At 42.2% G+C, this 17,669-nt stretch overlaps 1 protein-coding gene across 2 annotated transcripts in view; it reads left to right on the top strand.

Moving 5' to 3' along the window:
• MSRA (methionine sulfoxide reductase A) overlaps positions 1 to 17,337 on the top strand; it is a 292,369-nt gene extending 275,032 nt beyond the window's left edge. For both annotated transcript variants that reach the window (XM_074820282.1, XM_074820281.1), the window contains one exon: positions 16,496 to 17,337. In XM_074820282.1, the coding sequence (XP_074676383.1) occupies positions 16,496 to 16,660 (165 nt within the window). In that variant the 3' untranslated portion in view covers positions 16,661 to 17,337. The remainder of the gene's footprint in view (positions 1 to 16,495) is intronic.
• The last annotated feature ends 332 nt before the right edge of the window (positions 17,338 to 17,669 follow it).

The raw sequence follows: 17,669 nt of genomic DNA, 5'->3' as shown, positions 1-17,669 counted from the left end.
AATTCGACAGAAACAGTCTATGCTTGGGAGGTTGGGAGAGAACAAACTGAATGACCTTATGCCTTCAATGGAAACACTGTAAGCATGGATTAAGGGCAGCAGATTTGAGAACATTGGTGGTGTCAGGCATGGTGGGAGAGGCCATGCTGACTTGTGATCTTGGATCTGTCACTTGGAAGAGTATGGGAAATCCTTTAATGTGTCTCTCCTGCCCACTTCGAGTTGCCTAGATGGTGGGACCCCCATTGCTTCCCCTGGAGAAATGACAGCCTGGCAGGGTTGGCATCTGTTGGTGCCTATAGCCTTGATCACAGCGAGCGCTTGGACCAAGCCCCTTCAATTCCTTCTTGTAAAACCCTCAAAGGACCCACACAGAGATGGACATAAAGAGGCAGCAAAAGGGAAGCAGTTGTTCTCCAAAGGAAGGAGTAGAGGGGTGTTGCTAACACTGTGATTCCTCAGAGCAACATGTCCTGATGCAGCCTGCCATGCCAAGAGAGGCACAGAGCCATGCACGACATCTCCAAATGGTCTGTTAGCTTTCCCCGTGCAAAAGAGGAAAAACCACGGGAGAGGGCAGAGACCCCAACGGAGGCTGGGGAGGTGTTTTGGGGGGCAGGTGGGGGGAGCCCCATCGTTTCTCTCTACTTGCTGTGATAACCTAAATGAACAGTTTTGAGATTTCATAACGCTAGCCACTTCCTAATTAGGACAAGCTTAAAAAGGACCACTTGGCATCCTTGTTGGTGAGAGCCATGTGCTACCTGCAGCAGGCCAACTCCAAAATGAAACTGATTTTTCTCTTACCTACATTCTGCATTCAAGCAGCTGCTCCTAACAGGTGCTTGCTCTCTTCCTAGCAGATGGCGACAAAAAAATGGGTTTGTTGGCAGGTTTTGCCACAAAGCAGCCTTCTTATCACACATATTGATGTGTATACAAACATACACGCACGCTATCAGGCTTTCAGTTTAAAAAGTAATTCTCCTTCTGATATAAGGTCAGTCACGTGAGTTCTTAGCAGGAACGGTATGCACTTCTCTTTTGTATCCTGGGTCTAAAGGCATTTGTGACTTATGTGCCACATCAAAACCCTGGCTAACATTTCCCCATTAGTTTGACTCTTCTGCTGTATCTAAAGGACCATGCGGTAGGAGGAATATGTAATGTTAGACTGCATACCTCTGTATTTATCAGTGCATCTTTAATAGCTTGTACTAGCTTAAATAACAGTGAACTAGAAAGCCAGCAGGTTTTAGACAGGGATTGCCCTGATGTTTTACTCCTTGTCATTGTTTAGGGTAATATAATAGAAATGCAGAAAACGAATGATCTTTCTCCTTAAATAAAAAAATGAACTGAAAATTCACAGTGGAGGAGAGACATAGCAATGCATTTCAACAGAGAAATACAACTGCAGCATTTTATCACCGGGAAATGCACCCAGGACTCTGAGTGCTGAAATGTGTTCAAAGCTGCCTTGGGGAAGTACGTGGGGAGATCATTTGTTCTGTATTCATCACTCGAAGAGAGACAGCTGTCAAACAAATCCTTACATCCCATTTTGTTCTTGGCCTGTTAACTCTGATTCCACCTCCCAGATTTTGCCTGGTGAGGGCTGTAAATTTGACAAAATGGTGCAGAGCAATGCCAGATTCAGAGGACTACGGCATCGCCCAAAAGACCTTTCCTACTTCTATTTCTTGTCGTGCAAGTAGCACCAGGAAGACCCCATACTCGCTCTGTTTTGCTGTTCATTTCAAAGAAACAGCCTGAGCCAAGACAACCAGATGAGGATGACATCTGGCTATCAAACCTCTGCCAAGTCACTGCTGTTCTGTAGCTGGCAGGAAGATGATGTGCTGCAAATGCCAGGTTCTCGCTGAAATGTAAAGTGCATTCCCTGCATTTTCTTTGCTTCCTATCCAGCCACAATCAGTTTGGCATTTTGTTTTACTAATGGCCAAATTCAAATCTCCTTTCCCAGCGCATAAATCCATTTCATTGATGCTAGGAGGCTTATACGACGAGTGGAATTTGACCCTGAATCCAAGACGGTCTTGTATTTTCTCAGCTTACTGACAAATTAACTTGTTGACTGTGAGGTATGTATGTGATGAGGATTGGTAATAACATATATGAGAGCAGTTTGTATCTAAACTCTTCCAGGAAGGAGTAGGTAGAGCTTGCGGCAGGTGGATAAACTAAAGAAGCTCTGGAGGTCTCCTTCACTGCTATTTTTCTGTAAGCCTACAGTGCACCGCTTTAATAAGAAATCACTATAGCTTGTGAAAAACGCACTGTAGCTTGTGAAAGAAATCTGTTGCTAATCAAAGGTATGTGGAGTTAAAAGATAGCTCGCTAGGCCCCCTGTAGTACATTGCTCTCTATTGTGCTCAGAAGGAGTCTGATCACAGCTACACAGAGGAAGCTCGTTCAGGGATGGTGTATGAAGGAGCTGAAGCTGTAGGATTTACCCTGCTTCCTTATGAAGGATTTTTGTTTTCACCCCTCCCCACGTGCTGCTGTACTCTCAGCATTTTTGGCAGCTGCCAGAGGGCATGAAATAACTATGCTGGTTTTGCAGCTGATGTTCTGTCCAAATGCAATTTTTTCCCCTCTTCTGGTAAAATAGTTTTGCTGCAGGCACAAGTAACCAGTTTTCAAAACTGTAGAAGTAATTGTATTAAATAAATGTGCACAGAGCTTGGGCTGTTGAAGTGAACTGACTTTGCAAAGGGTGCAGATCACGTTTCTACTTTTCTAGTTAGCATCCAAAGTTTGACTTCTTTGCCATGTATTTGCAGATTTCAGGAGTACCATTGTGCTTTCAGTCTGTGGGCTTGGAAGCAGAAGCCATCTGCTTTCGAGGGCACTCATACAAGAAGTGGATACTGATGCCACAAGAATAACTCAAATCTTTTAGATTTACTTTGGTGAACCAGCTTCCTGTGACAATGAAGTCCATACCAAAATCTTCACCAAAGAATCTGTGGATGGATAGGGATTAGAGAAATTGAATCATAGAATGGTTTGGGTTGGAAGGGACCTTAAAGTTCATCTTGTTGCAACCCCCCTGCCATGGGCAGGGACACCTTCCACTAGCCCAGGTTGCCCAAAGCGTCGTCCAACCTGGCCTTGAACCCTTCCAGGGAGGGGGCAGCCACAGCTTCTCTGGGCAACCTGTGCCAGGGCCTCACCACCCTCACAGGGAAGAACTTCTTCCTTACATCTAGTCTAAATCTCCCCTCTTTCAGTTTAAAACTGTTACCCCTCATCCTATCCCTACACTGCCTGGTAAAGAGTCCCACCCCACCTTTCCTGTAGCCCCTTTCAGTCCTGGGAGGCTGCTCTAAGGTCTCCCCGGAGCCTTCTGTTCTCCAGCTGAACCCCCCCAACTCTCTCAGCCTGTCCTCACAGAGGAGGTGCTCCAGCCCCCTGAGCATCTTCGTGGCCTCCTCTGGACCTGCTCCAACAGGTCCATGTCTTTCTTATGTTGGGGCCCTAGAGCTGAACAAATTGGATTAATTGTTTATTATTTTGTCATGTGCGGCTGTGCTAGTAACTCACCAGAGTTTGATCTTCCTAGACAGCTTTTGTGGAGCTGATTTCAGAGGAATGTATGTTTGGATATGGCCCTAGCAAGGTGATGCGGTGAGTGACACTGGAATTAGTAGCTTCTGTTTGACTCCAGCTGTGACCATTTCCCTTTAGTGCTGTATCAGTTTTGCCTGTTTTGGTACATGGGCTGACTTCTGGGGTTTAATTCTGTTGTCTGATGCACAAGTGTCACAGTGACATTGATGGCGTCCTGGAGAGGCATCTCCTGTCCTTTAGATGCCACTCCAGTGGGATGGGGGTTCCCATTGGTCTTTTATTAGACCTGCCAACCTCCTGAGCATGTCTCTGGTACCTTGAGTTACCTTGCATACCCAGGGTTCACTACAATACAAACCAAGTCTGTGGCTGACAGCTTTAACCCTGCCTTCTGCTCTGACATCAGTTGGTTTCAGCATCAAATAAGCAAAACCAAACCTATCTGTATGGAAATTCTCAGGATTGTACGTGCTTATTCAAAAGGTGTTTTCATCTGCTGGCTCCAGCATAGATCTCACATACAGCAAATTCAAACCATAACAATTTATTTTTTTTAACTTCATCAAAAGTTACCCTCCATCTATGCCATAGGAATAGGTTGGAATATTTTGAATTAAAATCAAATTTGATTAAAGATTCGCCAAATATAGGGGAATCTTTGCATTGAAAGGTATGTACAGATACTGTAACTAGCTTGAATCACATTCAATGCTACATAACTGCTTGACATGAAATATCATTCTGAATATCTAACTGAATCTATGTATCTTTAGATTCTGTCCTTATCAATGATCATAATGCATCCTCCTGTAAAATAATCGGTTCACTCGTGGAACTATCATGGCAGTAAGGTTTATTCATGTCTGCACGAAAAATAAATTGCTTGATATTATCCCAGTACTTGAGAGCAAAACTTTTTTTCCAGAAAAGTTAACAAATAGCTAATTCAGGTTTCCAAAAGCGTGTGTACTATTACCATTAGTAAGAAGCTTAACCAACCTGAAAGCAAATGCTAAATGATCCAGATCTTAGTCTTATTAAGATTGTGTGTTTTCTACCACTTAAAAGCCTATCAAAAACCTAAAGAGCTGGGTAAATGAGATTTTCTGGAAGGCAAGCTTTAAAGTTTACCTCTTTCTCTTTTTAAACAAGAAGGCGATGCCTCTATTTACATGCCGTTTCTGGAACTCAAACGGAGCGAGTACATCACTGCTGCAGTGTTTCATGGAACATCCTTTGTTTATTCACACTGTGCCACTTTTAAACTTCAGATGTAAACAACAAAGGCTTCTTTGTATTTCACACTATCTCATACTCACTACCTTCTGAAGTCCAAGCCAAAACACTGTGGAATTTTACCCTCCTTACACTTTCTTCTGCTTGTCGGATGCGTTCTTCCAGCCTTTTCTATTTATAGTAGCTGGAAAACGGCTTGTCTTCTGATTAAAATATGCTCTGTTCATTTTCTCTGGACTTTTCAGTCCTTGGTATGGGCTAAAATAGTATTCCCTGGTAACCATTTCAAATACAATTTTACTAGTAGTTATGCATATATTTGATAACAGAAACAATTTGTCATCCTGGAGGATCAAAATTGCTTTAAAGTGTTTGACCCATCTGTGATCTGTTACACAGATGAAAAATCCAGAAAATATTCCACTGAACTCAGCTGGTCAGACAGAAAGGTCAGAAAGACCCAGGCTGGAAATGCAGCAGCTGTCTGACAACACAGGTTTTAACATGGAAGAGTATGATTTCCATTTCAAAACAGAGTGGGAAATTTAGTTGGAAATTTCACAAAACTTTATCTACACTGATCCTTGAGATCTGCCACTGTGAAGTCCCCCCTGCCTTTTTCACCTTCATGGGGAAGGACCTCAATTTTATGTTTCATTTGACATGCAGTGGGTCAGACTGTGAATGGTGTCCACATCATTCTCGTGCTGGATCCATTTCCTCTCTGTTTGATGATGCCTGGGGGAGGTAGCCAAGGCTCTTTGCTCTTCTTCTCCCATTCAGTGCTTATCTCCATGGGAAAGACAAGGACAGACTACCCAGGCAGTTTTAGACACTTTGCTGTGCTGTGTTGCATACAGTCCTGTCCTATATGTGTAGTATAAATTAAATCTTACTTTTCAAGAAAATGACATGATATTTCCCTTTCCCAGGGACAAGTAACATCCTTTATCATCCCATCCCCTTAAGCTGCATTTGAGCACAAGAGGTATCTGATGAACCCGTCTATCAAATACTGGGTTCAATTTTGGTCCCCTCACTACACGAAAGACATGGAGGTTCTGGAGTGTGTCCAAAGAAGAGCAGCAAAGCTGGTGAAGGATCTAGAACACAAGTCTTGTGAGGAGCAGCTGAGGAAATGGGGTTTAGTCTGGAGAAAAGGGGGCTCAGAGGAGACCTCATCAGTCTCTACGAATACCTGAAAGGAGGTTGTAACGAGGTGGGGGTTGGTCTCTTCTCTCAAGTAACAAGCGATAGGACAAGAGGAAATGGCCTCAAGTTGTGACAGGGGAGGTTTAGGTTGGATATTGGGAAAAAATTCTTCGCCGAAAGGGTTGTCAAACATTGGAACAGGCTGCCCAGGGAAGTGGTGGAGTCACCATCCCTGGAGGTATTTAAAAGCCGTGTAGATGTGACGCTTAGGGACATGGTTTAGTGGTGGACTTGGCAGTGTGAGGTTAATGGTTGGACTTGATGATCTTAAAGGTCTTATCCAACCTAAACGATTCTGTGAGTCTATGATTCTGTTTGGGTAGAACATTTAATGTATTGCATAACAAATACTTTTGCTATAAATTGCTAGGAGTGTTAGGTCCATGTTAGATCCCTCTGAGATCTTTATAAGAAACCAGCAATATAGACAGAAAATACTTTAATGGTGACAACAGCCCCTTTAGCAGGTGAGTCTGGTGATAGGTGTTCAAGGTGAGTTGTTCTCCACTCTAGATTATCCTCCTGTGACTGTGTGTTCATTGGTTGAGTGAACAGTATTGACAAAATTCCCTTGACCGCAGGCCAGCCAGAGTTTCCCTTGCAGTCTGAGCTGACCTAAGAGCTGTGAGGCATACTGTATGATAACTTTCTCCATATTTGTGTTAATTGTGGCAACTGGAGCCTGCAACTTTGGTCAGGCTCCTCGTTGTGCCGAATGGTGCACATATGGCCATTGTAAGAATCAGTGTGTGTCCTGCAGAGCTGGAATAAAAAAGGATGAGTAGCATTAGTGCCATGTTAAAGAATGAGAAACAGAAGCAGAAAGAGAGATTGGAAATGTTTGTTTTGCTGAAAGTCACCAGGACAGTCAGAGGCAAACTGGGTGATATTCCTGCTGCTCTAGAAAGTATGCTCAGGGCTTTCACCACCTAAAGAGGGTATACAGCACAATGCAAACCAGCTCCCAGCTTTTTTGGGATGAGATGGTTTAGCATTACACACTAATGGTCATGAGAGGCTGAACAGAAAAACAGAGCTTGTTATTAGAGGCAAAATAAGTGTCAGAGATGACAGGTTGCCCAACAATTTCCATTATAAGGATCTTCTTTCAGGTATTCCAGTATACCAGTTTTTATGATTTCAGAAGTAAATATTCGTGCTTGGTCTCTGTCTGAAAGTTTTTCGCCCCAGTCACAACTGAGGTAATTTCTGGATTTTTCAGGATTTTTGGAAAAGATAAATTTGTTTATTCCTCTTAAAAATTTATATGTTTTCCTGAGAAACTGTCATGCTTATATATTGTTGAAGAAATACTTGATATAAATCCAGTGTTGAATCCACTGAGAAAAATAAAATGATGGCAATGTAACAGTAGAGCTGAACTGAGCCCTCGATGTTAAATATGTGAAATGAACATTTTTATTTGTACATTGCAACTCCCCTGAATGAAAAATAATTGGAGTGACTTCCATTTATTGCAAAGGATACACACACAAGGGAGTGCCTTGCATTGCACAGGCTAGTCTGCACTTTGTAATGAAACGTGGTTCAGAGATAACTGAGCTAATGGAAGTGGTAAAGTCTTGTCAACACAGCATTTATATGTGGAGTGTTTTCTTCTGCTCACAGGCAGCATGGATTTGCCTGATTTTATCATTACGCTGCTTTTGGACCTGAGTTATCTTCTCAGAGTTGTTCAGGGCTGCACCATGTGGACATACCAGTTCTGGTCTGCAGTGTGTTGGAAGATTCTGCACTAAGCTTCACTGCTCCGTTTGTGGGTTGTTATCAGTGGCCTCGTCTCAGTTTGGACCTGACCATTTTTCATTTGGGGAATTTAAGAGTAACGGATGAGTGATTAGTGAAGAACAGTCTGCTGTCTCAAACTGCGGAATAGCTTTAGATCACTGCAAGTCAGAACAGGGCATATCTTTTCTTAGCCATCATAAATTATCCATGCAGGATGTACAGTAAAAGGCTGTTTGGCTGCGTTAAAATTGGCTAGACAAACAGAATTTCCATCTCTCTCAATGGCTCCTTCAACACCTAATTAGTTCCCAGATGCTAGTTGAGCAAGATGTCTTTTATCTTTGCTAATGTTATCTTCCTATACCTCCTAAATGTCCCCTGGTGCCATTCTTCACTTTCATCTTTCTTCCCTCAAGAGAAGGCAGGATGGGTGTTCAGGAAGCTCTACTCTGAAGGTCAAGCTTGTAAAGACTGTGGGTCAAGTTGATCCTGTTATACCAGTCAGTATCTGGAGCAAAAGCTTTGAATCCAGAATTAGATTGGTATGATGGAAAGCAGGATACAACTTCCTTTCTATGCATGTTCATAGGATCAGTATCCAACAGGACAAAATAGAATTGCAGATTTTATTTCACTGTCAGTTCCATTTAATACAATTTAGGACAAATTCAATGTTCAACTTTTCCCATTGCTAGAAGGTACAAAGAAGTCTGTCTGTGTAAATCTGCCACTTCAGCTGGCATAGCTGATCATTGTGGGCAACAAGAAAGTACACTCAGATGTAAAATAGTAGGAAATATCAGACTAACTGCACTCCTGATCCTTCCTCAACCCTCTGAACATAACCACTTGGGGCCTCAGATATGTTAATAACCAGGCTACCAGCCAACTGCGATTTACCTTGGCAGGTCTGATTTATATCCAAGCCCAGCAATTCTTTCCCCTCTGGCAGGAATGAGTGACCAAACAGCCTCCTTCAAGCTAAGTGTTTAAGGGAAAAGCATTTCAGAGAAAGCAGGTCTTCAAACCCATGGAACAGGCTATATATATACACGCAGCTTTCCCCTAAGGCTCATGAGGCTGTGTCTCCAGCTAGGTTCAGTTTACTCAATTCAGATGACGTGCTCTTGTATGTGGAGGTTTTGTCAATAGGCAAAAGCTCTGACAAAGCCAGTTTTGCAGTTTTGTAGATGAGAATCAAGATTCTTCAGCTTAGACTTTGCACCACCACCTTTGAAGTTTCTATTGTATTTCCTTCTTATCAGCATTTTCCCTGTGCTGCACTGGAAGAATACATTCATATGAACAATTCCAGCAGGTCCATGTAACAGCATTTCTCCTCTTTGACCAGGTTATGTGTAGTCCCTGTAGGATGTTTATGGCTTCATATTTATAATGTAGTCACATAGCAGCTTGGTTTCTATCACAGCAAAGACCAAAGAAATCTGTAAAGTCAATGGGTTTCACCATTTCTGCTCTTAGATCCTTATGCCCACACTATGAAGGATGCAGAATTTATACCAACATAATTCGATCATTCCTGGTTTCACTCTTGCCTGATTTGTGAGAGGCACACTGGAAAGTGAGTTCTGAGACTAGACAGCTTCCCTGCAAGGATATTAATAATACTTAGAAATTATATAGCACTCCAAAACCCTGTGCAAGCATTAGCTAATTATGCAGTACTCCAAAGCCCTGTGCAAAACATTAGCTAATCAATTCTTGCAGCACCTATCAAATATATCAATACTATTGAATCCACTGTGCAGAGAGGTAACTGGAAACAGGAGAATGTAGATATCTGGTCCCAGTCCATGCCGCTGCCCAGTGTGGTCATTGGGGTTAGACTTCAGCACTTGCCAGCCACTGCTCCCACATTTTCCTTGGCAGGATCCTTCTTCTTGTCTGGCTCGCTGTGGTGTGAAACACATGATTTCCAAAAGGAGGTCACCAACATGGATGCGAATGCAGGTTTTACCAGCTAGACATGATTTCAGCCCATTCCAGGCTTTGTAGAGGTCACTGGCATCAATTAGTTTGGAAAAGCCCACATGAGTAAGTGACATAGAGAAGGCTGCGTCCAGCATGGCAAACTGAATTTTAATTTTTGACAGTTGCGTGTTTACCAGTGAGGTGTTCCAGCCAACTGAAGGCAACGCAGAGGAAACAATTTAAACTAATATATCATTGAGTTGTGATACTGCAGAGCAGGCTGTCTTTCAGAAAAGGAGAGGTATATCTACATGGCACTTAGCAAATGAAGGAGAAAATAAAACATTCTTTCTTAATTGCACATTGTTGACGCCTCATGCTACTCACTGTGTTTGTTCCTCTGGACCAAGTGAGCATGTATTGCTGAATTTCTGCTCCCAAGCCTGTCAGCAACTGATCCACAAACTTGGCAAAGTCGGTTAATTTGTTTTCGAGTTAAAAATATCACAGTAATCATGTGTCTAGGATGTATGCATGCTCCCATCCTACAGAGGATCGAGTCCATGCAACTAATTCCTGCAGGCCTTCTCCTGAAATAGTGCAGCTCCTTCAGCTCTTAGTGCTTTTGGAAACAGGGATGAATTTCAGTATTGCTGCTGATGATATGAAATTCTGAGTAGCCAGTATAAAAAAAGGGCCAGCCCTAGAGATTTTAAATCAGCACTCCCTGCTAGAGCGCTCAGCATTGTGAGATTCCTTGCCTTACATTTTTACATCAAGGATGAATGATGATACAGATCACAAGCTGTCACAGGTGTCAAGATACTCTGCTGTATTTTCAACGTCAGTGATTTTAGAGGGGCTGTTAGAGATACAGGAGCTTCGTGTAACTTGCTGAGACACGAGACAACCTGGATATTGCAGCGGCCCGAGTACAGGCTGTAAGCTTGCTTTTAAAGTGTGTATTGAATCAAACACAGGATGATGCTATTTTTATTAAAAGCCACAAAACGCTTGAAACCAATTAATACTCTGCTGCTTTACTAATGCCTCTGCTCAGAAAATTAAAAGGTTTCATTTAACAAAACCAATTTTAAAGCTTTTTTTGTCAAATTTATAAGTGGGTTCAGCCCCTTCTCTAAACTTCCATGAACCATGCATTTGCAGCACAACATATCAAAGTGTCAGTGGCTTCCAGTCTGTTCCTTCAAGTATTTGGAGGTACAAAGGAATCATGCTTTTCTGACACAGTTCATTCCAAATTCTTAAGGCACTTTACAAGTATTAGCTACTTCCATCTGAATATAAACAAGGAGCCAAACACCTTGAATGTGTTGTTGCCATGCTGTAATGTCAAATGATTAAATATTTTGACATACTTTGGCTCAATATAATCAGCTGGCTACAAAAAGCTGAAGCAGCAATTACTGTCAGTTCAGAGGGCAGTAGCAAATCAAAGTGCAGAAGTATCGCGTGCTAAATACAGTTGCTTGGGAGTAAGTGAAGAGCAACCTTCTGTGGTTACACTGGTTTGGTTTATTCCTTGGCAGTCTACCATATAATCTCCCCTGTTGAGGACAGCATTTCGTATCACCTAGCATAACTGAACTGAATTGCTGCCAGTGGAACAAACCGATTTTGCTAACATGCAGACTCTGCTGTGTCCCAGTGCATGGCCTTCAAGTTAAAAAGCAAAAACATCTGTAAGATGGTACCACCTCTCTAAAATCTTTCCCTTAAAATCTTCCTAACAGTGTCTTGCATGCTGTGGGATCCCCTCACTACAGTGGGTATCAGACTGGTAGCACTAGGTTAAGTGGCAGATGGTTGGATAACCAACCAGTATGGTTCAAATGGGAAAAATGGAAAAAATGGTTTGATTTGCTGCAGTCCCTGTGGTTCCAAGCTGCGTGTCCAAAATCACGTCTGTACTGACAGTGATGTTTGTGGCAGTTGCTGGTCCTGTGCGTGCAGTGTTCACGGGTACAGCACTGGCTGTGTACGGCCCAGTATCTGCGGTGCAAGGGCTCTAGGCAGTGCCTCGGTGCACACCTCCAGTCTTGGTGCCACCAGCAGGAAAATTGCTTCTTGTCAGTATGTGCTGCACAACAGATGCAAATCTGCATCCAAAATAATCGTTCCAGCTCACCAATTCACTAATATATTTTCCTTATGATGGCTGAGCATTTTAGGAATCAGTTCTGGAGACAAAGCAACTGCAAATCTTGAGCTGTCCCTGAAGGACTTGATGAAGGTAATAACAGACAGCTACATAATTCCTCATGACTGTGTTCACAGCTGAGGAATTTGGGGGTTTCCCACACCAGATTGTGGTTATAATTTTGAGGAGCAGTCACAAGTTCAAGCTGCAGCAAAAGAGGTTCAGAATCACTGAAATTATTTTGGTGGGTCAGTGGAACCGGGTGGTGGTTGGCTTCAGGTATGAAAAGAAATTGGCAATTGCTTGCACGCTAGTGTCACAGGTAAGCTGTGATTTAAATTGGCCCTGCTACTGAAGGAATGAAAAGTGGGCTGCTTCTTAAAGTATCTCCAAGATGAGCCAGAAAAAGTATAGACAAGTTAGGTCTGGTGTTTTATGCTGCAGATTGCTTGAGTTATCAGAAGTTAGTAGACACACATAGAATACAGCATTTCAGAGAAGAGTTGATGTGACTTTAGCAGAGGAAACTCATGTCTTGCACACATAATACAGTTTTGTGAAGAAAGCGGGTGCATAAAAGGGAGCCAGGTGCTGTGGAATAAGAGGAAAGTTTCTCTTCTGAATGAATAAGTGGTTATAGATAAGAAATAAAAGATACAAATGACTGGGCAGTTTTTGCAGTGAACAGAGGTTACCAATTACCTGTCTTGGGAACCTGTGCAGTTCAATATACTTATAAAAGAGCTGGGAAAGGGAGACAGACAATAGTGATGTGCCAAAATTTGCTGATGGTATAGAGTTATTCCAGGTAAGCAAAAGTAGACATGACTACAAAAAGTTGCAGAAGAATCTGACAATATCAAATGTCTGGGCAATAAAATAGCTGCTGAAATTCCATGTCGGTAAAAGTCAAGTGCAGACACAATGACAGGGTTTAAATTAGCCCGCGAAAGAGGTCCTGGCGTCATTGCAGATGGTTCTTTGAAAACGTCTGCTCAGTGCTCAGCAGAGGTCAGAAAGGCAAGTGGAATGCTAAGAATTGCTGAGAAAGAAATGGAGAATAAAAGAGAAAATGTAACTGAATAAATCCATGGTGATCTTGAATAGAGTGCAATTCCAGTCACCCCATCTCAATGCAGCAGTAAAATAGATCTAGAAAAGATGCAGAAAGGGTGAGAAGGCTGACCTGAGTTATGAAGTGGGGACTCAAAGCCTGTGAAGCTCCTGAAGAAATGAATGAGCAGGATTAAGGCAGAGGTGTAAAATGGAGATCACTATGGAGAGAGTGAATAAGGAATTATTTTTTGCAGCAGAGGATGTAATGACGTGATCAGGCAAGCAGTTTAAAGCAAACAACAGGAAAAAGCTTTCTCAGGCTAAAATAAATTAGGAATTAGGAAACAAAATCCTTTACGTGCTGGAAGTATAGGTTGTTTAAAAAAGTAGTAGTGCTGAGGTTCCCTGCACTGGCTCCAACATGTTCCTCCAGCACTTATCCTGATGTACCGAGCTGACCATGTCCCCTCTGTCCTCTACAGCTGGGTGAGGTTTGGGTTCTGGTTTGGTTTGGCCTCTCACCAGTAGAACCTGCCAGGTTTTTTGGTCTGGATTATAATCAGTTAAAGAATCTTTTTGATCTCCTAGTGTGATCTCTCCTATGACAAAAGCCAACAAAATCCCTTGAATGAATTAATGAATTAATTCTCTTTGAATTACAGCAGAGTATTTGGGGGAAAAAAGACCCACTAGTACCTTAAAACTTTCCTGCAGTGAATAAAAGGTCCCAAGGGTTAACTACACTCAATTTGGTCCTTCCCATTTCTGCCTGCAAAGGCTGCAGTAGCCCTTTTGGCTGCAGCATGGTAATGGGAGGTCACGTCAGATGGCTCAGGAATTTTGAGACAGCGAGGACTAAAAAGTCTGCTTAGAACAGGATTATCATCAAATTATATGTGCCTTGGCAGCAGGAAATCAATCAAGAGTGGGCTGATTTACACCTGCCGGAGCCAGCACATCATGAACTTCATCATCTTTCCCAGTGATGTTTTTATCTTTGCATTGACACAGTCAGTGCGAGGAAAATATTTTCCCGTTTAAAATCAAAACATTCAAGGTAGTGTTTGGCAGAGTGTCGAAGCCTGGGGTTCCCTCTGCTTCTGACAACAGTGCTGGTATCTTTTGCTAATGACCAAAGTGCAATATAATGAGTTGTCTTGGGCTTCTGCTTTATTCAGCGTGCAGTGTTTTAATGGACTGTTAGTAATGCTGAAAGGGATAAATGATGTTTATGCCCTCTTGTGGTATGTTATTGAACAGAATGGATTTTCTAACTGACAAAATTAGGCCAGTGATGGAAAAGTCCCAGGTAAAAATCTGTAACGAATACCGTTTTGCACAGTAGAAAAATATCTATCCCTCCAGCAGCATCCTCATGACTCAGTTAAGGGGAGGAGAAGCCAATTTTACATGCATTTACAGCAGCACGTAAATGACTAATGCCCATGATGACAGTTTGTGCCATCTTTCTGGAGTGAAGATAATTTTAAAAGTGCTTTTCTTTGCTAGGAGGGTTAGAAAGTAAGTGAAATACTGCTTTCTAAAAGCAGTTGTGTTGACACCTCTTTGTGTTAGTTGTTTCCAACGTGTTGTGATACATACCCTCACATTTTTTATTTTCTTCGCATCACATCTGACAGGTAAATAATCTGATTCCCTTGAGACAAAGCCTGTCCCAAAGATGAAGAACGGTCTTTGGTGATTCTACATGGGGAAACAAGGCCAGATTCCTGTGAAACTGAGCTTGTTACCCTGCTGTGTTCAAATACAGTGAATTAACTAGTTGACATCATCCTAACCTGCACTGAGAATTCAGAGGTAGGGTTGGGAACCCAGGGGCTCCCCAGGCAGGTCAGTCACGGATTTTGTATCCATCTTATTACTTTATTCCTGACTGAAAACTGAATACAGCAAAATGTATCCTCCAGACAGTGAAATTACCAGGATAACTCAGACTAATGCTCTGCAAAGTCCAGCAACTGATGTCAGACTGTGGCCAGTACTTAGCTGTGCTGAAGCAGGATCTAGGAAACCCTGTTGTAGGAAATTTGAAGACTTTTTGGTCCCAAATAATCACCTATTATTTGTTAGCTAATGCTGTGAGGAAGCATTATTTCCATTACATGTCATCTTTCTCTCTGCCCATCTACCAAGTATGTAGAAGACTATTGTAAAGAGGAAGGGAATTACTTCCTTTCCACATCCATGATGGGTTTAAATGGAAATAGTGGGCTTAACTGGGCTAAGCTTTAGGAGAAACTCTCTAACAGGATGATGAATATCAGAGTGGCCTCCTTGAGGAAAATGGAGGCTCTTCATCTCTGAAGACCTTTCAGAAACAGTTAAACAAATGTTTGCTGGGACTAAGGCAGCTATAATTCATCATATCATGATGAAAGAAGTTGGACTCAATGACTTACAACAGGTCTACCAGCTCCATTTTTGTGATTCTGTGTGATTATTTCCTTTTATTAAGTTTATTTATTAGTATGATGAGAGAACACATATTTATCTGGTCATCTGACCCTTCATTCTTACAGTTGATCGTACTGTCAGGTCTGACTGATGGCAATGCGATTCTATCTATGTCCAGTGCTTTACAACTATGCTTTGCAACAGTAGTCTGACACTAATTAAAGCGTTTATTAGGTTATCGTGGACTTCAGTGAGCACAAGTTATGTCCCCACTGAGATAAGAATTGGCTCCAAAATGTTGGTGCTTACCAGTTTCCTTACAAAAGGAAATTTCAGTAGGAGACATGTCATGGCAATTCATGTTAAAAAGAAATTCCCTTTGTCAGAAAGCTGTCAGGAGTTTCAAATTGAGTTAGGGGATATCAGAAAGGAATTAAAGTCTAATTTAAAATCCCCACCCACATTCCTTCTTCTCTTCCTGCAAAGCGATTATTGCTCCTGGTCCACGTATTGTCAAATCTTTCAGAAATGAGCCATAATTTGCCTTAAAAATACCTTGCTGGTCATGCTGGAACTGTTCTTTTTGAAGAATGGGTTTGCAGTGACTCTGTAAAAAGAGCCCCAATGCTCTTACTTCTCAATGACATCAGTGGGGCTAAAATTTCACCCAGAAATTCTTCTTGGCATAAGGACATTTGGGGTGGATAGCACATTTCAGAGCTGAGGCACCTGCCAGGTGAAGTCCTTGGACATTGCAAGGCAGCTGACCAGGCTTGGTCAAAGTGTGCTCTGCTGCCTTTCACTTTTGTTTTCCACTTTCATTGATGGCACCACGTCCCTGCTTGGTGTGGTTAATAAAGAGGAGAGAAAGAATGTGTGTCCGTAGCAAATTAAGCAAATGAGCCATTAAAACAGGAGGGTACACTACCTCTTCCCACCAACGCCTACTTTGGTGCCTGCAGTGTCTCCTAGCAAAACGACATGGGAGCAAGGATAAATGGCTTTCGGGGGTGTGCTGCAAATGTGGTCCAAATGCTGAGAGATGTCTGTGGCTCCTGCTGAGAGAAAACCTTACAATCATTCATCAGCAGAGAAGCCAGCAAACCACTAATGGCTTTCCATCGTGTTTCTTGACAGGTATTGACGGAGGGCGGTTTTGGTCCCATCACAACAGAAATCCGTGAGGCTCCGGAGTTTTATTACGCCGAAGATTACCATCAGCAGTACCTCAGCAAGAACCCCGGCGGATACTGCGGCCTTGGGGGAACGGGGCTTTCCTGCCCTATTGGGATAAAGAAATAGCCTGTGCTTACTCCACCACCTGCACTTTGTTTTAGGGAGTTCGAAAAAAGACCGACAACCCTGATAGGTGTTACAGTGCGTCTGCAGCATCAGTGCTTAAAGATATGGGAAGCTGTCGGGGTGGCTTTCCATAATTTGAGCAGTTTCCCATTCACCGATATTAAAAGCCAAAGTAGAAGCAGAAATTGTGCCTGTTGGCAAATGCTCTGTGCAGCTCACGGGTTTCCTTGCAATCTTGTAATCTGGAAAGAAAATAAATTTCTAAAGGCTTGGCTTGAAATGCTGTTAAAAGGATGAATTAGGAGGTGGTTGCACCTGCTAACTGCTTTGCATAGCTAATGCCTTCAGACATGTTTATTTTCTTGGGTTAATGAATTTGCTCGTGTTATGAGAGCTTTGACTTCTGGAGACATGGTTGGGCTCATTTTAACTATCACAACCCTGTAATTTGATGTCTTTGAGAACGGTGAATTTGTAAGATCAGTAATTCTCTCACAATTTCACTTCCACAGTAATGTGTAATATCACCTGTAGTGCCTATTTTCTGAAACAATTTTAGTAAGAAAAAGTAAAAATTGTAACGTGATACTTCTTTTTGACAGTTCCATAAAGTGTATAAACACAAAAAGAAATCAATTTAGTTATCTGCATTACAATAAATTACAAAAAAAGAAAAACGTTGTTTGTGATGCGTTCCATGACTCTTAAGTATATATCTGGGTAGATCTTAAAAAAGTATCAAATATTGTAAAAGGCTGCAGCCTGCTAATTAAACACGAGGGCTTTTAAATCTGTATTATTGTGCATGACAGTACAGAGGAGTAGAATTCTTATTGGTTGCACTGTAACATAATTATGCCTATGATTAATTATTTGTACTTCAGTAGCTTGTGGAACCCCCACAAAGACCAGAGCTCATTCTGGCAGGTGCTGTGCAAACGTAACGTCAGGCAGTCTCTGCCCCAGTGTGTGTACAGTCAAAAGAGCAGGATGGCCAGAAAGAGGCAAA

Source organism: Strix aluco, chromosome 3, assembly GCF_031877795.1.
Source record: "Strix aluco isolate bStrAlu1 chromosome 3, bStrAlu1.hap1, whole genome shotgun sequence".
Taxonomy (NCBI): domain Eukaryota; kingdom Metazoa; phylum Chordata; class Aves; order Strigiformes; family Strigidae; genus Strix; species Strix aluco.
Note: the sequence above shows the minus strand (reverse complement) of the source record. Positions and strands in the feature narration are given on the sequence as shown.